The 19,186-nt window shown below is 39.6% G+C and overlaps 3 protein-coding genes across 3 annotated transcripts; 1 reads left to right on the forward strand and 2 right to left on the reverse strand.

Moving 5' to 3' along the window:
* Positions 1-238: 238 nt before the first annotated feature.
* szrd1 (SUZ RNA binding domain containing 1) lies at positions 239-3,671 on the reverse strand. The gene is made up of 4 exons (XM_082517768.1): positions 3,533-3,671; positions 2,257-2,306; positions 1,768-2,031; positions 239-1,046 (listed from the first exon to the last, which is right to left on the reverse strand). Exons 1-4 carry the CDS (start codon positions 3,578-3,580, stop codon positions 935-937), a joined length of 474 nt encoding a protein of 157 aa, XP_082373894.1. The 5' UTR covers positions 3,581-3,671; the 3' UTR covers positions 239-934.
* A 2,023-nt stretch (positions 3,672-5,694) lies between these two features.
* Positions 5,695-7,142, reverse strand: LOC309696623 (small integral membrane protein 1-like). Its single transcript, XM_082517919.1, has 3 exons — positions 7,096-7,142; positions 6,693-6,870; positions 5,695-6,428 (listed from the first exon to the last, which is right to left on the reverse strand). Exons 2-3 carry the CDS (start codon positions 6,785-6,787, stop codon positions 6,302-6,304), a joined length of 222 nt encoding a protein of 73 aa, XP_082374045.1. The 5' UTR covers positions 6,788-6,870; positions 7,096-7,142; the 3' UTR covers positions 5,695-6,301.
* A 9,497-nt stretch (positions 7,143-16,639) lies between these two features.
* On the forward strand, positions 16,640-18,660 carry LOC309697705 (TELO2-interacting protein 1 homolog; the record flags this gene model as incomplete). The annotated part of the gene is made up of 4 exons (XM_082519823.1): positions 16,640-16,666; positions 17,333-17,725; positions 17,848-18,007; positions 18,473-18,660. 4 exons carry the CDS (start codon positions 16,640-16,642, stop codon positions 18,658-18,660), a joined length of 768 nt encoding a protein of 255 aa, XP_082375949.1.
* Positions 18,661-19,186: the final 526 nt, after the last annotated feature.

A 19,186-nucleotide genomic window follows, 5' to 3' on the forward strand; every position in this document is an offset into this window, starting at 1 on the left:
AAAAAAAAAAAAAAACGTAAACATACCTTGTCAGATATACAACTTCCACATAAATCCTAACCCCTGTTTTAAGAAACAAATGGCAATTTACATATTAGGTTGTGTCCTGATAAATCTAAAATCTCAGTCAAGTACTCATTAGCAGTGTGTGCATTTTAGACACCAGCTGCAGTTCCAGGTGTTTAAACCATACAAAGAACCCAACATGTAATATTGTCAGATTTTGCCACCAAATAAAGGTGGAAAACATATTTCCTATTTCTTAAAAACAGCAAATGCTATGTTTATTTTAAAAAACAAACTCAATATAAAAAGCTGCTCTAAACAGATTCTTGCGGTGTATGTGTGTGTGAGAGAGACATACTTTTACCTGTTAGATATCAGAACAACCCTAGATTTGATAAAGACAAGCGAGAGAAAGATGAGATTAAAATTTAGTGAGCCAACAACTGAAAATTAAAAACACAAAAAGGTGACGTCTTATTGCTGGGAGAAAGCTGCTGCACAAGTACCAGCTCATCTCATTTTAACATGGCCCCTCATTTTTCCTCCTCTGTTTAAGTCTTTCTGTTTGTCCTTTTGGCATCCTCTGACGAAGCCACTTAGAACCGGAGGGGAGACAGATGGAGGTGAGGGGCTTTTCTTAAAGGGGAACATCACAGTGAGTCCAGAAAATGTCCATAATCACAGTGCCAAACAGATTGAAGTGGGGAGAGATGAGAGCATGTTTTCATTGGACTTCTTCCTGGAGTTCCTCGCTCCCTGTCGGTCCTAGACGGCTGTGAAAGAGGCCGACAGCAAGGATGCTTTACTTATAGATCCCCGTGTACGTAGGGAACTGAAGGAAGACGTTTTTAAGAATACAGTACTGCATTTGCTCTCAAGAGACCCTTTATCTCTCTCCCTCAGGGGCTGGGGGGCCCTCTAGGTGCACTTATCTGTGCTGTCGGAACCCTTGGGTGCCGTCTGGGCCGGTTGGCTGCCGGACAGTGTGACTGTTTGATCTGGTGTCCTCTGAAGGCAGTGTAGAGTTATTGTGCCCTGGTCTGGCATGAAAAAAAAAAGAAAAAAAAGAAACAGGAATAAATTAGAGACAGCAGTCTTTTCCATATGCCAACAGCTTGACACAAACTGCACACAACTCACTGCCAGTTGGCAACGTTCAGTCATAGTTTTTGTTTTGAATGGACGTCCTACTCCAGAACTGTCCTACTTAAAGGATTCCTGTCGTGTCACGAGAGACAAGTACCAGCACACGATTTTACAGTTTTGTCTTTAAAAAACAAACTTTCAACTTTTACACCACTGCACTTTGGTTGCATTAACACTGATTCTGGCAAAACCCAAATCAAATGAATAGAACTTCCTCTTTTTTATTCAAATAATGTCACATTAAGTAATGCAAAGGATTAGGAAGCTTTCTGTGATCAGTGTAAGTTTCAACCAAAACCAAAAGATATATTAATTAGCCGTAATCTTCAGAGCGGGAGGACATGAAGTCCACCCATCCTAGTAACCGTGTCCTCAAAGCTCCTGTTTATCCAAGAGTATAGATTACAAGTGTCAAATCAAAACTGTAAATAAAAACAACCCCGTTTTGAAATTGTGATAAGAGACTCCCTTACATTTTAGACTGAAACACAAACTTCATACTTGTGCCTGTGCATAGGTTGCTGTTCTGTCAAATGACTGCTAAGCTCCCTAAAGTAAGCAAGCATTTTGTTAGGCTGTGATTAAAACGCCTCAGTTATATTTGATGAGTATTACCTGTCTATGTTGGGCTTATCCTGTGGCGTCTCCTCTGGGCAAGCGCTGCCCAGTATTCTCTTCCTGGCCTCGGCATACTCTGCTTCTCTCTGGGCCAGGGATTTGACCTGCGGTGTAGGCCTGTTCTGATTCGGGCCCGAGGTCAGAGAACCGTTACTCGCAGGCCGCTTCAAAATGCGTATCTGGGGTGGAGGTGCAGCTGGTAAGGAGTCGTCCTGTATTACCATGGTTTTCTTCAGAGATCTTGAAGAATTGCTGGAATCCCTGGAAGCAAAACAACAGAGGCCGTCCATGTAAATTTACTTACATGACAGATGGGAAGAGGCCGCTACAAATGAGTGCTAATAAGTTTAGAGGATAGAATTAAAGTCTTTAAAAAAAGTTGTATTAACAAAAGCAGGTATTGCTATAAATGGTACAAGTATAGTGGGAACAGCAAGAAGCATAAGAACACAAATAACATTTTTCTTCAACCTTTAAAATCCTTACTTTTCTTTCTGGCTGATCCTTAGCTTCTCTTCCAACCGTTTTTCCATTTCCTGTGTGGAAAACCAGCATGCATGGGGATACATATAAACAAATGAAACTTTCAAGATAGGAAGAAGTTCAGCAGGCAATAAGTGGGAAAGTGGATTGAAGTTGGGATTCAGTTACAAGCTATTTATACATGTGCACAGCAGCTGCCAAGTCATAACAGAGTGAGTGTTCCGCCTGCTAACATTAGCCGCCTGATGTTGCCAACGAAAACTAAATGTAGATGTTAGCAGAGGTACCGGCGAACCCCCAGCAAGATACGTTAAATCAACCCGCAAGTTCAACCTGAGGAGCTTCTGAAGTTCCGGCCAACCCCAACCAAGAGCCACGTTCGTGACGTCACCAGCTAACGAGCGTTTGCCAAACTACCGTGACTACAGCTACCTACTGTTAGCTGAGTGATACCAACTGACCAGTTGGGTGACATAACTAGATATCAAACCGGGAACTAGTTGACAACATGGCCGAAATAGTCGAGCAACAGCCTGGCCTTGTGAGGAGAGGGGGAGAACACGCTGAACAATACAACCACTTTCAATCAGGCCCCACGACAATGAACATCAACGTAGCGGTACCTATTTAAAGAAGCTTATATTCACTTTCTGACAAATTTCCTCCTTAAATTGACTTGTCGCCATCCACGGGCTGCTTTGGCTCTGACGTTACCGCGGGGATGTCATTTTTTCCAAGATGTTTTAAGCTTTAAAATGTATGCCGAAATGAATATGAGGCAAATTTAGATAGGAATATGGACTCTGGTGCTCTTCTGCGAAGTGCCTATACCTGCCGACAAATAAACTGACTTTATTTTGACACATTTTCTACGCGAGCAGTAAATGGCTAGCTTAGCATTACATTAGCCAACTTGAACCTTAGCATTTCAATTGGAATTCCGGGGTTTAGCTCGCGTCAGAAGCCATAGTGCTTAGCTCGCCAACGTTAGCTAAAAATCTAGCACATTAACGACATTCAACGCGAAATTATTCCAAACAGCTTCAGTCGTTTGCTTGGCAAAGTCCGCGTTAAGCCTGGTTCAGTGTCAAGCTATTGCTACTTGTTCGCCAAGTTTCTTACAGCTAACATTAGCTTTAGCCACATTGTTGGCCCGTAAGACCCGTTAACGTTGAACAGCGTTATGGGAACTTCTTAAAGCTAACCCCTTCGTTAAAAAGAATCGCCTAGAAGCACATGTGTCTTTAACCGAAGCTACATTGAGACATTTGTTATTTACCCCACTATCAGCAGCTTCTTCCCAACTTTCAGCGATCTCCTCATCCATGTTACATTTTGCTCAGACACGCTGTAGAGTTAGGTGAACCGTCCTCCTTCAGGTCCGCCTCCCGGCTGCCTTCACATAGTGACGTCACGATCACGGATTTCCCCAGAGTTTGACGCTGATTTTTTTTTTTAAGGCCACACTACATTTCAGTACAGTCTCGGTAAACAGAGCATTTATATTATGCGTAAAGTTATGTGAACTGTGTTCAACAAAACAGTGACTTCTTCATTGTTAACAGCTTTATGATAACAAAAGGCGCACCGTTTTCAGAGACAGTATAAAGACAGAACTCGGAGGACATTTGCGTATTCTAGTGAAATTTCTTAGCCAAACCCCATATACAGATGTCAGTATTTTTAACCAGTTGTGCTACATGACATCTTTGTCATAAAATGACATGTACTTTTTATGCCCTTGCATTAACATCTGTGGTTTAAATTTTACATTAGAAAGCGAGGTAAAAACGTCCATGTGGCTGCACAAATAATATGGCTCGCTATTTAGTGAGCCTCAGAAATCATGAATTCATTCATTATTTTTCCATCTGTATTCCTTCTCCGTGCTAAGAAGATGTCTAAGAAAAAGTCATCGGTGTTCTTGAATTGAGAGAATAATTTCCTCAGCTTCGAGTCCTTTTTTGTCATATATGGCAGCAAAATTTGCTGGATTAGAGCTCATGTTTATAATCAGACCTTATATATTTATATATAAGCATATATTTTCTCAGTGATGATCGCTTCTTTAATTGCATAAAATAAAGAAGACCCACTGTCATTTGTAGTAGAAAGTCAGACTGATTGATGACACAGCAAGCTGTTAAATTATTGTACTGTACTTGTTATCCAGAGATCTTTATTGCTACCGGAGTTACATCTCCTTCCTCATTATCACAGTTTTGTTCATAGATAAGAAAGACTTTTAAATTGCTCTTAAAGTGATTTACACCGGAACCACCGGAGCTAACCTGGACAAAAAGAACATGAACTCAATAAACTCACTGATGTGCATGTCAGTTATAGTGGCAGTATGTGCCCCATTGCAGCCAGATATATTTCTGTTTTACAATGCAACAGAAATGTGCTGCTGTTTTTTTTTTGTTTTTTTTTTTTACATTTTACTCATTTATTTTTGTAAACAGCAGATTATACTGTACATATTAGGTAGAATATGTCCTACATCTCATTTCAGTGGAGACATTTTTGTAGATTCAATACTTGTAGGATATTAGTGTTCTGAATAAAGACATGAAGGCGATCTGAGTGCAACACTTTGAAATAAACACAGAACTAAAAGTCAAGTGTTTGTTTGTTTTTTCGTTTACCTGGGATCTTTGAGGAAGGATTGGCACACAGCTGTGGCTGTGAGCACAGCCGCCTTCTGTTATGGCAGCCAATCAGAGAATAGCTGCTTTTAAGAAAAGATGGCCTTAAAGGGACAGGAGCTAAAACAGTGGATGTTGTTTGGAAGCTCACTGAGGGCAATTATAGGATACATAAAGATTATATTTAAACCATCCATCCATCAGTTTTTCTACTGTATAAATGGTAGAAACGGATGAACGTATGGAAAAGTGAACCATACAAAAGCTACCCTATAGATAAGGCAGAGTAAAAGAATAAAAATGTAGAGCATTAAATGTGCACTTTCAAATCTTTCATGTCATTTCCTAGTCCAAACAGCCTGTCCACTTTGTTCTCATGTTACAAATAGGTTAATGTCAAAATGTCAGTGAAAGATTAGATGCCCTTATAGTTTAATATTTCAGGCGTAATAAACACAAAGATATGACTATGGTAAATATCTGGAGCAGGTTTTCCAGAGGGTAATCGAATGCATGAAATAAACAACAGACACTGTATGAAAGTAAAAGTTGGATTTATTTGAAACAAAAAGTGAGTTCTCAAAGCAGAGCATTAGAAGAAGGAATGATTATAAAGGAGCTGCAGTGAAACGTCCAGCAAACTGAGTTTAGTTAGACATTATTCAGATTCATTCAGAAATACTACATTAGATGCTGTTGTATTTCTAACCTAAGCATCAGTCAAGGATGCCACAGTTAGTTTTGATTAACTTAATTTCTCTTTTTAAAAGCAGAATTTTATGTGCTACATGAGTGTTAAAAGTCTCCATAATAAGGATAATTCATCATTGCTGCTTTTTCTGCTTTTTAAGATAATTGTAATGCACTAATAACTGGGACATTAAATTCCTGTGTAGTTGCTGGTGAATGTTTGTGGAGAGTGTTTCACAAACTATAACAAGTCAACTGCTGCAGTCACTCCTTTTTAAGAAGCTGTGCAATCAGCCAGTCCTGCACAGTTTAACTGATGATTGTGTTTAGATGCATTTCTGAAAAGTGGAACACTCATCTAGGAGCTGCTAATACCATTGAATGTACAAATCAGTATGTCTTTGCTACATAATGCTGGAAAACTAATTACGGGCTGGAAAGCCTAATGAAATCAGTGTGCAGCAAAAAAGGAAAAGGCTGTCTAGAGTTCAGAAAATGCTGTCAGTGCTTGATGTCAGTTAAGAGTGAATTTCCTTTGAATGAATGAATTTGGCAAGAAACATTCAGACACAATTGCATTTTAAAATACAGCTGAGAGCTACAGAGTTGATTTGAATTCTGTTCAACACAAAGATTTTCACTGTTAATGTAGCATTGTATAAATTCATGGTTTGTCCATGCACTTTTATCTTGTGATGGCTTCCTTCATTCTACGGGCATCGATGGATGTGGTATCCAGTCACGTATCCTATAATGTAAACAGTCACCAGTGCAGCTACAGCTCCTGCAACCTTCACTGCTATTCCAATGTTGCCGGTGCACATTCTGTTGTAGATCCTGTGAATGGCAGAGAAAGGGAGGAAGAATCAATTATTTAGTGGTCCAGGCTTAAAAGGTTAAAACAATACTTGTGGGTATATTTTTTGTATAATGCTGAATTTGAAACTGAATTTGCAATGCCCCCCATCAAACCTATACATTATATTTTTATGTTTTATCTCATGTGTGTAGTTCTGTTTCTATTCAGTGCATTGTAGCTTTGCTTCTCTATACCACTAGGAAATATGCAACTTTAATGTCATGCATCATTTCAAGTCTCACCTTCGCAGAACAGGCTGTGAAGCCTCCACGTTCATATTGATATTTTCCTCATTCCAGCGGTCGTATTGCACGCTGGGGGTACCGTTGGACTCCATGTGAAAACTTCTCCTTCCTTTCAGAGACTGATCTACTGGAATCACTGCTCACTCACTGCTTCCCTGTACAGGTTCACTGTGCTCTGAAACAGCGAGTTCAGAGAGAGTTGTCTTGGTGTATATAACACAATATCAAGTGTCCATAAAAGACTTTTAGGTCATAATCTTGATCATAATTTTGAGATTTGTGTGCAAATCTGTTTGATTATTACCACTAACTGATGTAATATTCTACACAGGAGATTGCCAAATGTTCAAAAATCAGTTTTCACTTCATATGCTAATGTTTATATAAAGATCTTGCTCACCTGTAGGAGTCTCAAACAGTCACCTCCTTGCTTAGGAATCTCTGCTCTCAGGCACTTTTAAATCCAAGCCTGAGATCAAAAGCCCTGCCTCCTGCTTGGTATGAGACCTTGGCCATAGTACATGTCAGTCTGTCATAAATGCTTTGGCTGTAATCTTGCTCTTCTTTTTTCACCTCATTATATGTCTCTTTCTCAGTTATAAAACCTGGTGTGGTTCATTATAGTCTCCGGTTTCATCCTGCACATCCTGTGCAGATAGTAGACTACAGATGAAATAAAAATGTTAATGGTGATGGTCATGATACTCCCCTGTGCCAGAGAAAACTCGATTTGTTGTCTTTTGTTGCCTTTTCCTTGGCTGCACTGCAGAGAGCATTAGTGATCCAGTTTGATGGGGTTGGAATAACAGCACCCTCTGGTGTTTGTAGCATCATGGCCAAGCGAAGCTTGTGTTTAAAAAAGCCGCTCATTACTTCAACGTTCAACACAGTGATCTCTGGTGACATCTAGTGGCCACAAATATGAAGAACAGCTTGAATCTAAAAATTAAATGGCTTCATTATGACTGACCAGTGACCACTCCACTGGAGTTCCCAATTCTGTCTAATATTGGGTCACGCTTGTCTTGCTTTGAAAATGGGGGAAAAAATATGTCTATTTGTTTCATTAATAAATTTAAACTATAAACTTTTCTTATTTAAACATGTGTCATGGTGTGGTCTTTCTTTGCTTGTGACTACTTGATGTTGGTAAATACAATAGATGAAAGATACATATGATACACATTATGGAATATGGTTCTGCTGTGAGGTCCTGCCTCCATGTACTTATACAATTAATCATGAGACAGGTATGTTTATAAATAAGATTATATTAGGCCAATTTTCTTATACATATTTTTGACCAGGGGAAAGGGAAAATGCTTATGAACTTGTAAAGTAAAAACATGCTGCATTTAGGATTAACCTGTTTGGTTTTATTAATTTAAAACAGAAGAAGCTGGAGTGCAGATACACTGCAATGCAAGTCGGTAGAGATGCAGGTATACGGTCTACCTGGGTCCCACAGGCTATCACCTAAAAAGACTAAACACATTAAATTGCTGCACATTTTGTTGAATAACATTTTAAGATTTTTTTTTTAAAATAAAATATATATTTTATTTTTATTAAAATTTAAAGAGTCAAATGGAAGTCTTTCTAAAGTTTTTAAATGATATTTGTACTATGAAAAGCAGATTTTTGTTTTGTTAAAACATTTTACATTTTCACATTTACAGATAAAAAAAAAGCCCCCCCACACAAAACAAAAAGCAAACAACAAGAACAGAAACCTAGCAAACCCACTCGAATGACTAAAATCAACCACCTCCTCCCTTCCTCGCTGGCTCCATATCTCTCAATAAAATGATCAGTGGAATGATCAAACCCCACGAATGATTCATTTCCTTATAAACCACAGAATACAGTGTGTTGTTGTTTTTTTGGACGCACAAGCCGGAGCGTCAGCTTTGAGCGGGCATCACTACTAACAGGTCTCCTTACTTCTCTTACTCACATTTTCTTTGCATCTCTATGAGAGAAAGAAGCACGGTTTAAAGATCAGTTGCTTTTGTAGTGCATTCCTCTCAACTTCAGTAATTTGAAATGATTTATCTCAGATGTGAATTAGGCCTTTGTGCAGTAAAAGCGCTAAAAAAATAACGTGGAAAACTGATAATAATGACAGGGATGAATGAATGGATAAAGAACTCAAATATAACACAAATTTTGTCACCCAAAACCACAATAAAAAAAGCTTGGCCAATGTCAATAAAATGTCAATAACATAAGATTTCAATTGCAACTCATTTAAAATGTTTTGTTTTTTTTTTAAATTTAAAACAGTGGAATAACAACACATCAAATGTTGTAACTAAGAATTTATTTTCTTTTTCAGGCTTTTACCTTTGATTTAAGTGGATTGATGGAGAATTTGTTTTTTAAATCTTTAAAAGTATTTTATACATTGAGCTTAAATTTCACAGCGATCATGTATGTCCAAACTTAACCAATTTACAAACCTTAAAATTCTTATGAAAATCAGACATGGTCACACTAAAGGCCTTTGCTGATTTGAGATGGCTCTACGAGCTTTGAGCCCAGCAGAGAGATTCTTCTGGGTTCACTGTTACACACGATAGTGAATGAAACTCACTAAATCTTCCCAGCTTTGTTGTATGCCTCCAGAGATGTAGTGGTTAACGTGTCTGCTTAATAAAGAATTGCTAGTTGGATTCCAGCAGCAGATAACTTTGGGGTTATGTCAGAAGGACACTGAGTGTAAAACTCTTCCAAATCAAACATGCAGAGCTACCTGCTGTGACAGGGAACAACCTACAGTAGTTTTTTGGCAACTTGAGGTTGCAAAACTTTGTCAAATGACTGACTACAAGTCTATGCAGTCATTTTTTTGATTAAGCAAACTTTGTTCACTGTGTAGTTCTTTATTTTTAAATGAAGTGATGATTGTAGCCAACAAGGAAGGAGCTTTCTCTACAGTGTATATCCTAATATTTTAAAAATGAGATTAAGGGAGCATTTTTCTTAAATATCAGCTTTTCTTTTCTAGCCTTTGTAGCAGATTATTGTTGTTTCATAACTCTACAAAAGTTCTCGGTTATCGTCCTTGTTTCGTTGTTTTATTGCGAAAACCTTAGTTTAGAGAGGACACTTTTTGTTTTTTTGACAATTCTGTGCTTTATTGAAATAAAGTCTTGTGAACCACGTTATTTCTGTGCCTCTGCGGAAATTCCGCTAAGAGTCTGTCTTGTGCGGCCCAGTTAAAACACAGCACAGGAAGTCTGATTGGTTAGAATTCATACCACATAGCCAAGAATACTGTGAATTCTACTTACAGTGGGGCAAAAAAGTATTTAGTCAGCCACCGATTGTGCAAGTTCCCCCACCTAAAATGATGACAGAGGTCAGTAATTTGCACCAGAGGTACACTTCAACTGTGAGAGACAGAATGTGAAAAAAAAAAATCCATGAATCCACATGGTAGGATTTGTAAAGAATTTATTCGTAAATCAGGGTGGAAAATAAGTATTTGGTCAATAACAAAAATACAACTCAATACTTTGTAACATAACCTTTGTTGGCAATAACAGAGGTCAAACGTTTACTATAGGTCTTTACCAGGTTTGCACACACAGTAGCTGGTATTTTGGCCCATTCCTCCATGCAGATCTTCTCGAGAGCAGTGATGTTTTGGGGCTGTCGCCGAGCAACACGGACTTTCAACTCCCGCCACAGATTTTCTATGGGGTTGAGGTCTGGAGACTGGCTAGGCCACTCCAGGACTTTCAAATGCTTCTTACGGAGCCACTCCTTTGTTGCCCGGGCGCTGTGTTTTGGATCATTGTCATGTTGGAAGACCCAGCCTCGTTTCATCTTCAAAGTTCTCACTGATGGACAATAACCATATCCAACTTCTTAATAGCAATGAACTGGTCTGCATTGGTGCATCATATCTTTATTCTCTTTCCCCTCCTGCCCCCCCTCTTTCTTAAATAGATAACTATCATATCTGATATCATATCTCACAGTACAATAATATTGAATGGGTTGCATTGTTGTATTTTGTCATGTTTCTCAGGTCTTTGTCTGAATTTCTACGAACATTATTGCTAAGGATTGTCTTATTGCATTGGAGTCACACTGGGTTAAATATGTACACTTGGGTTTTAAGGGGTATTTATTATTTTCTTCTTTTTTTTGGGTTGTATGGAAGCCCCAAACGCAATTTCATTGTTCTTGACAATGACAATAAATAAATAAATACTAAATACTAAATACTGGAAGGAGGTTGTGGCTCAAAATCTCACGATACATGGCCCCATTCATTCTGTCCTTAACACGGATCAGTCGTCCTGTCCCCTTGGCAGAAAAACAGCCCCATAGCATGATGTTTCCACCCCCATGCTTCACAGTAGGTATGGTGTTCTTGGGATGCAACTCAGTATTCTTCGTCCTCCAAACACGACGAGTTGAGTTTATACCAAAAAGTTCTACTTTGGTTTCATCTGACCACATGACATTCTCCCAATCCTCTGCTGTATCATCCATGTGCTCTCTGGCAAACTTCAGACGGGCCTGGACATGCACTGGCTTCAGCAGCGGAACACGTCTGGCACTGCGGGATTTGATTCCCTGCCGTTGTAGTGTGTTACTGATGGTGACCTTTGTTACTTTGGTCCCAGCTCTCTGCAGGTCATTCACCAGGTCCCCCCGTGTGGTTCTGGGATCTTTGCTCACCGTTCTCATGATCATTTTGACCCCACGGGATGAGATCTTGCGTGGAGCCCCAGATCGAGGGAGATTATCAGTGGTCTTGTATGTCTTCCATTTTCTGATGATTGCTCCCACAGTTGATTTTTTCACACCAAGCTGCTTGCCTATTGTAGATTCACTCTTCCCAGTCTGGTGCAGGTCTACAATACTTTTCCTGGTGTCCTTCGAAAGCTCTTTGGTCTTGGCCATGGCGGAGTTTGGAGTCTGACTGTTTGAGGCTGTGGACAGGTGTCTTTTATACAGATGATGGGTTCAAACAGGTGCCATTCATACAGGTAACGAGTGGGGGACAGAAAAGCTTCTTACAGAAGACGTTACAGGTCTGTGAGAGCCAGAGATTTTCCTTGTTTGAGGTGACCAAAGAAAGACATCTACAGTACGTATACCTCCGACCTGCCCTTTCAACAATCCAACAGATCAAGAAGCGTAAACCTTTCTGAAACTTCCTGCAAGTCTTGTGCAATACTTATTTTCCACCCTGATTTACGAATAAATTCTTTACAAATCCTACCATGTGAATTCATGGATTTTTTTTTCCACATTCTGTCTCTCACAGTTGAAGTGTACCTCTGGTGCAAATTACTGACCTCTGTCATCATTTTAAGTGGGGGAACTTGCACAATCGGTGGCTGGCTAAATACTTTTTTGCCCCACTGTAGCTGGACCTTATTTCCCTTTGTAAAGTCTGGATTTTTTTTAAGCTAATAATTATATAATAATTATAGTGAAAATATTTCCCTTACCTTTATGGAGGACCACAAGAGCCACACGCATCGAAATAAAGAATTCTGTAATTAAGTAATAAATTGTAGAATAAATTTGTAAATTCCTTTTTGAATTCCAATTTTTAAAAAAGTGATTTTAAAAATGTTTTTGAAAAACCTCATTTCAAAACCCATTTTTTAAATTGCAATTTAAAAAAGTGATTTTAGCCTCGGGATTTACACTTTGCCCGACATGGATTATGTGACGAATGAAGGGACCCTGCAGTGAAACGAGTGTGTGCCTCTTTATTCAGCCTCACCACCTGTTGAAGGTAATGTGCTAACATGACCAGTGTTGGACAGGTTACTTGATCAGTAACTAATTACTGATTACTTCCCCCAAAAAGTAATTGCGTTACTTTACTGATTAATTATTTTTAAAAGTAATTAGTTACTTAGTTAAAAACTAAGGTCAGTACTTCCACACTTTAAACGCTGTCATACTCTCTCCCGCACTCGATATATTATCCGTTGTTGATTTGCACACAGCTGTTGCCACGAACGTGGCACTCGTTTACGTCATTGTCATGAGACACTCTCGCAAACAAAATCACGGTTTAGCAACACAGTAACGCAGCATGCTTACAGGAAAGTAACAGTAATCTAATTATCTTTTTTGCAATATTTACTTTACTGGTTAAATGGTCGGGTTCCCGGAAGTTTAGCGCACCCAGGTTCCCCTTAGCAGAGAAGTTACAGATATAGGCACACCGAGGGATCAAACCTATGAAATCTGTTTCGACTCTGCTAAGAGCCCGCCTGTTATTACCTTGCGCTACATGACGGGCTAGTAGAAGCAATACAAAATTCCTATATTTAAAGTGCACGCTCGGGCTCTCTCTTGCTCGCTCGCTGTGTGTGTTTAATGTGTGCATACTTCAAGCGGTATACACGGGGAACAGTGGGGGGAGTATCCCCCCAAAGGAGGGACAAAGGACCCCCTGATGATCCTCTACCTAATCACATGAGCCAAGGTGTGAAAGCAGGTGTGGGTCACAATCAGCCAGGGATTTGGGTGAGCACATTGGGACACCTGGCCCCACCCTATCATGTGATTTCCTGAGGTCAGATGGCCCAGGGTGTGAGTGGGTGTTAAAGCGTCTGGGAAGGGATCTCAAAACTGGATTATAGATGACAGACAGTTTGTATCGTAAACCACCGCCTCTGTTCAAAGATGGTCGCTCACAGTGGACATAAATGGCTTCTTTCACTCCTCTTTCAAACCATCTGTCCTCTGTCCAAAATGTGAACACTGGCATCCTCGAAAGAGTGACCTTTGTCCTTTAGATGCAGATGGACCGCTGAGTCTTGTCCCGTGGAGGTGGCTTTTCTATGTTGTGCCATGCGCTTGTGAAGTGGCTTTTTGGTCTCTCCAATGTAGAGTTCTGGGCATTCCTCGCTGCACTGTACAGCATACACCACATTGTTAAGTTTGTGTTTTGGAGTTTTCCAAATGAGTCATCAAGCAAACAGGCATGTGCTTTGACTGTGGGAGAAATTAAGACACGTTTTGTTATGCTTTGTCTTTGAGGGGAACTTAATTTTTTCCCCATTCCGTTTTCGGTGGTGAAGAGTGGGCACTTTCCTGGGAGACAAAGGACTCGCTTCAATTATTGCTACAGGTAATAATTGGTAGCACTACAATCACTCTTAACAAAACGTAATCACAGCAAATCCACACAGAGCACCTCTGTGAGACCAGCTCAGGGACTGCACTTAGCCCGACTAATATTGCACCAGCCCAGTAAAGAAAAACAAACCCAGAATAAAAAAAAAAGTTTTAAAAGGTGACCCTACTCTAAAACCAACCTGGGAGAAAAATGCAACGAAAAGGAGAAAGAGGAAAAAACTGACCAATTCACATGTGCAGCCTGTCCTGCAGGAGGCAATACAATATAAATTACATTGCAGTGCATTAATATCCTGTTTTAATGTCAAATACATTAAATGAACATACCTCCAGCTAACTACTATGTTTGCTGCACAACTTGCTTGTGGTCTTCTAAAATCACTTCTAAAAACATAAAATACAATAAACATCAAATACCTTTCAACAAATTAAAAAAAAAACAAAACACTAAAAGAAAAACTGCCTGTACCTTAATTTTCTGCTGTAAAGACATAACCCCAGTATGTGTGAATGGCTACTCAATCATCTCAGGAGCTTCACCTTCACAGCAGCTTGTCAGTGCAAGAGAGTGAAGAAGAGCACCTGCTGCTATTTCCTCTTTTATACCCTCCTTTGGGTCCCCTGGGTCCTAAAGCCTTCCCATTACAGAATTATACCTTATAGACACTTGTTGCTGCTCTCCTGGTTCAGAAATATAAATATGAAAACTTGGTTATTATGCTTCACACGCCCGACTAATCCCAACAAGACAGCTGAAATGAAACTTGCTTCCTGAACAACAGCATGGTTCTATAGAGGTTAAATGACTCCAGCTCTATCTTGTTATGAAAATGCCTATAAGCAGCGTGACCTGGACGAGGGTCATCTTAACTTCCTAAGACCCGAACTCTTCCACGGCATGCATTTTTAATTTCTCTTTGATATAGGCTGATTGGGACCCGATGAATGTAAAAACAACCAGATTTTTTTTTTTTACCTGATTTTTGTTTCTAAGAATAATGAGAGCCACATATCAGGATATTCGTTTAAAGTTTTGATAGAACAGTGGCAGTATAATGTCCTCGTAAGTGGATATCAGGCCCTTGTAGAGCAAAATTAAGTATTTTGGTCTAAATAACCCAAAATGTGATGTCCACATATGTGGACGCCAGGTCCTAGGAGGTTAAAAGAATAAAATATATTACCCCAAATTGATGACGCAGCCTTTGTAATAACTTGATATTCATTTGCTGTCTTTCATTTCTCTAGTAAATCAAACAAACAGCAAGTGGCATTATTTTAAAGACAGAAACATGTACAGCACAGGTAAACATATGGAATCAAGTACAATGTTGCATATGTTGTTATAAGTAGTAGGTATAAGTTATAAGTATAAATATAAAGCATTTTATTTTGTTGAATACAATATTCTGATTAATATCTGAATGCTTTGTGTACTCAGTTTAACTCTGAAGTGACAATGTAAAGACAGGAGAGCATAAAGGACTTCAAAGACACTGGAATATATTTACTGCTGTTTGAAATCCAATTACTTGTACATCAATCATCGCTGCTGTCTTCAGTTGTGATCTACAGTTAATAGTTAAGATGGCTGTATACATACTTCTCTATTGAAAATATCACTATAATCCCAAAGAAAGAAAGAAATAGATGACTAAGGTGAATCTTTATGGATCCTGAAAACTGCCAGAACAAATCTGACAGTATGTAAAAAGTGAATCTTGTTGCCTGCTATTTTTCCTGGAGTGGAGCTTTATGAAAAATACTGGGGTTTGTTCAATGTCCATGAAGTATGCATGTGCCCAGTAATTCACTTAATAATCTACATGATGAACTTGGTTAGAATACTTATGATCTTGACTTTTAACATCTGCGATCATGAAATAAAACAGTAGGAATAGCAGCTCTAGTATAGTGGACAGATTATGCAGCAATGTCGAAAATTATAGCTTTGAAGTGGGCATGGGTACTTTTGGAAATGCCAGTTGACTCAACTGCTTTGTATTTCCTGTATCAGCTAAAGATTACGTAAAGTTAGAGGGGAGAATTTGACTGAAATACCCTGCTTAGGTTGCTGCCACTTGTTTTGGTTAAGCAGAAGAAAATGAGCGAGCAATAATGTGGGGATTATAAAAAAAAGAAGAAGAAGAAGAAAGAGATAGGGCAAGTTGTTTTCTTTCACCCAGCCAGCTTCAATCTGAGGAAATACATTTGAGAACACAGATGTTGGATCATAAGCTGTGGCTGAAAACTTTGGTTTGGTGCATCAAGCAGTTCTAGAGTAACAGTGTAGTTTTCAGAGTGAACAATGAAATGAAAAGACACCTAAGTAGTGTTGTCTTCTTCATCTTCACTGGTGTGTGGACTGCTAATGGCAATGTGATGATCCATGAATGAGTGCGTGCTTAGCGCTACGCTCTCCCCCAAGCTGATGTTTTTCTTGGTAGCCATGACAAGAAAGACGTCCCACGAATCCCAGCTTCATAAACACAGGGCCCCAGCACCCAAAAAAAGAAAAGAAAAAAAATTGGGATTCCTTAGGGGGGAAGACAACCCAGAAATCCCCCTATCAGGGAGAACCTACAGCATGAGCGACTGAGTGAGAACCAAACCGGTGCCCGTCTGTGGTTCAGGCTGCCAGGGGCTGGCCAGGGTTCTCTGCGCCACCTGACAGGCCGAAGAAAGCCATGCAAATTTGATATATTTGATTTCTCTGAGCACAACAAAATTTTTGAAAAGGAAACACAAGAACTGTGATGTGAGGCAATGTATGGTACTCGGTAAAGATTGGGGGGTGTATTAAATCAATGCCAGTGATGTCCATAGTGACGACCAAACCACAGGTAAGTAAAAACCTGAATCTGTAGATCTTTTTCTTTTATTTTTGTAATCTAAAACACAGAAATCCCAAAACTGTCAGCTCACAAAGTTGAAATTTGGTGTCAATTTGGCTTAAATTACCTAAAACGTTTAAGTGCATCTATCTTGCCACACTACATGTTCCTAAGCTAGCTAAATTAGTTTCTGTTAGCCAATCAAGTTCAAGCTCATCACATATCATCATTCAGGGTACGTTCACAGAGAAGTTCGTACTCATGTTTGTTTTTTCCTTTTACTTACTTCCGAAAAGAAAACCTAATTTCTGCCGTTCAATGGGCTACTGAACAAATTGAAACTTTTTAAAATTCAGTCATTATTATTATTATTATTATTATTATTATTATTATTATTACTGCTCTTGTATTCAAGTTTGTCTCTTAGTGTCAGGTGGGGCACACATTGATTTTAACACTTTACATATGAGTGCGTAGGATGAGCATTTTATAACAGCCTGTGTGGTTTTTGTTTTTGCAGGAAGGCTAAAAGCTGTTTAATGTCTGATCTAACTGTGTCAGACATTTGCGTTCTCACGTGCATGGATAATATCTAGAAAACCTCAGGTCTGCAGTGCATGTGCAAAAGTGGTTAGAAAGCAGTGCATTAACATGTGTTTTTGTCTCCTTGCGTAGCTGCTCAGTCCATCCAGACTCCTCTCCATATCCAACAGTGATGCCGGCAACTCAAATACAAGCTCTCTCCAAGTGATTCCTTCATCATCAACATCCACGATCTACCAGCTCAACACCAACATCTGGCAGCTATCCATCCAACTCGAGGGCATCACCTGCTGTGCTCAGGCGCTGGGCCACGATTTCCGTCCCTTGTTGATGACCTCGCTGTATCCTGTGCTGGAGAAAGCTGGTGAGGAGACGCTGCTGGTCAGCCAGGCGGGACTGAGCTCCATGTGGGACATCAGTAAGGCCTGTGGATACGCTTCCCTCAAGGAACTGATCAATGAGAACTCTGACTACCTGCTTAATGACATTTCACTCAACCTTCAGAGGCTCAGCCAGCATCCACAGGTAGTTATGTTTTTAACCCAAAATGGACACTGCTGGAGGGTTTACCTGATTTCCTCCTTTGTCTGCTTTGTGCTGCCCTGAGCTTGTACTGTATTTCATTATAATCCTGTCTTGTTGCCCAGGCTCCACGGGTGTTGACAGTTATGTTGACTCACTCTGACTGCAGCCTGCTGCCGCTGGTCGGGGACATCGTTCAGGATGTGCTGACGGCTCTGGATCTCAGCTACGAGCGCACAGCTGCTCTTTTCTGCTCCGTGCTGCACGCGCTCATGAAGGCACTGGGTAAGATTTCAACAGTGATGTCAGCTTGAGTCTCACATATGCTGGGAGTCAAAGAGGACAAGGAAGAAAATGTAACTCGTGGCATGCTCTGCCAAATTTTTTTAATGTTGCTTAACTTTATGTTTTCTGCAGTGCCTTTCAAAGTTTCTACCAAGGGGTACATTTCAGGATGTATAATTTGCTCGTTATCAAATTATCAGTATCTTTGGAAACATTTAATACATCGTGATGGTTTAAATGCTGAGTTGTTTTCTGCTGTAGAATTAATATTCATAATAATACTTATACAGCGGCACTATAGGTGTTTGCAGTTTTACAAGCCCTCACAGTAAAAATGTGTAAATTAAATGTCACTAATGGCTCTTTCCAAAAAACATCAGTGTCTGTGTCACACTGATTTGATCAGCTGACTTATTTTATTGTAACCAAACCTATGTTCATATTGTTGTCTTGTTTTTCCTTTAGCGAGGTGGTTTCCTTCCACTTGTAGCAGGACCAGTAAGTCTGACAGCTACAGGCAACGCTCCAGTGACCAGGAAGACCTCAGCATTCGCCAATTCCTGCTGAATTACTGCAAACAGAAAGAACTGGCAGAGAGCATTGGAATAGAGGATGATTATAACACTGAAGACCAAGGTAATAGGTCTGTCTAAGGGCCAGTGGAATATAAGCTATAGGTTGTAGTGGTGGTGATATTAGATTCAGAGTGTAGAGGAGATGGATCATTGTAATTAAGATTCATAGAAATCTGAACCTCACTGCAAAACTGGTGTAACCAGCATTTCATTGCTGGCCAGCACTCCTGCAGAGACTCACAGCTGATGACCCATTAGCAGTCCTCAGAGCCTTCAGGGTAAATAAAACAAACCTCTCTTTTCATTAAGTGAGTCAAAATTATTCAAGTCGTCTTTAGTTTTAAACTCTTAGTAGTGAAAGAATGAAAGATGGTGCCCAACAACAGGCTTATTTCATTCAGAAATAGTTCTATTATTTTCTTTTTTGGGTTGTAATGTGAAGACTCTTTAAACTAACATTTCTTCTATCAGCACAGAAAGATCACTGTGTGGATGCCTTCTTAGAGGCTGCTTTTCAAACTGTCTCAGAGAATCACAAAGTAGGACTTTGTGATAAATGAAGCTGATAGTTTTTTGTGATCTTTGGTGCAAGTGTCAGCTGATT

This window comes from Aulonocara stuartgranti (genome assembly GCF_965226115.1).
Source record: "Aulonocara stuartgranti genome assembly, chromosome: 20".
Lineage (NCBI taxonomy): Eukaryota > Metazoa > Chordata > Actinopteri > Cichliformes > Cichlidae > Aulonocara > Aulonocara stuartgranti.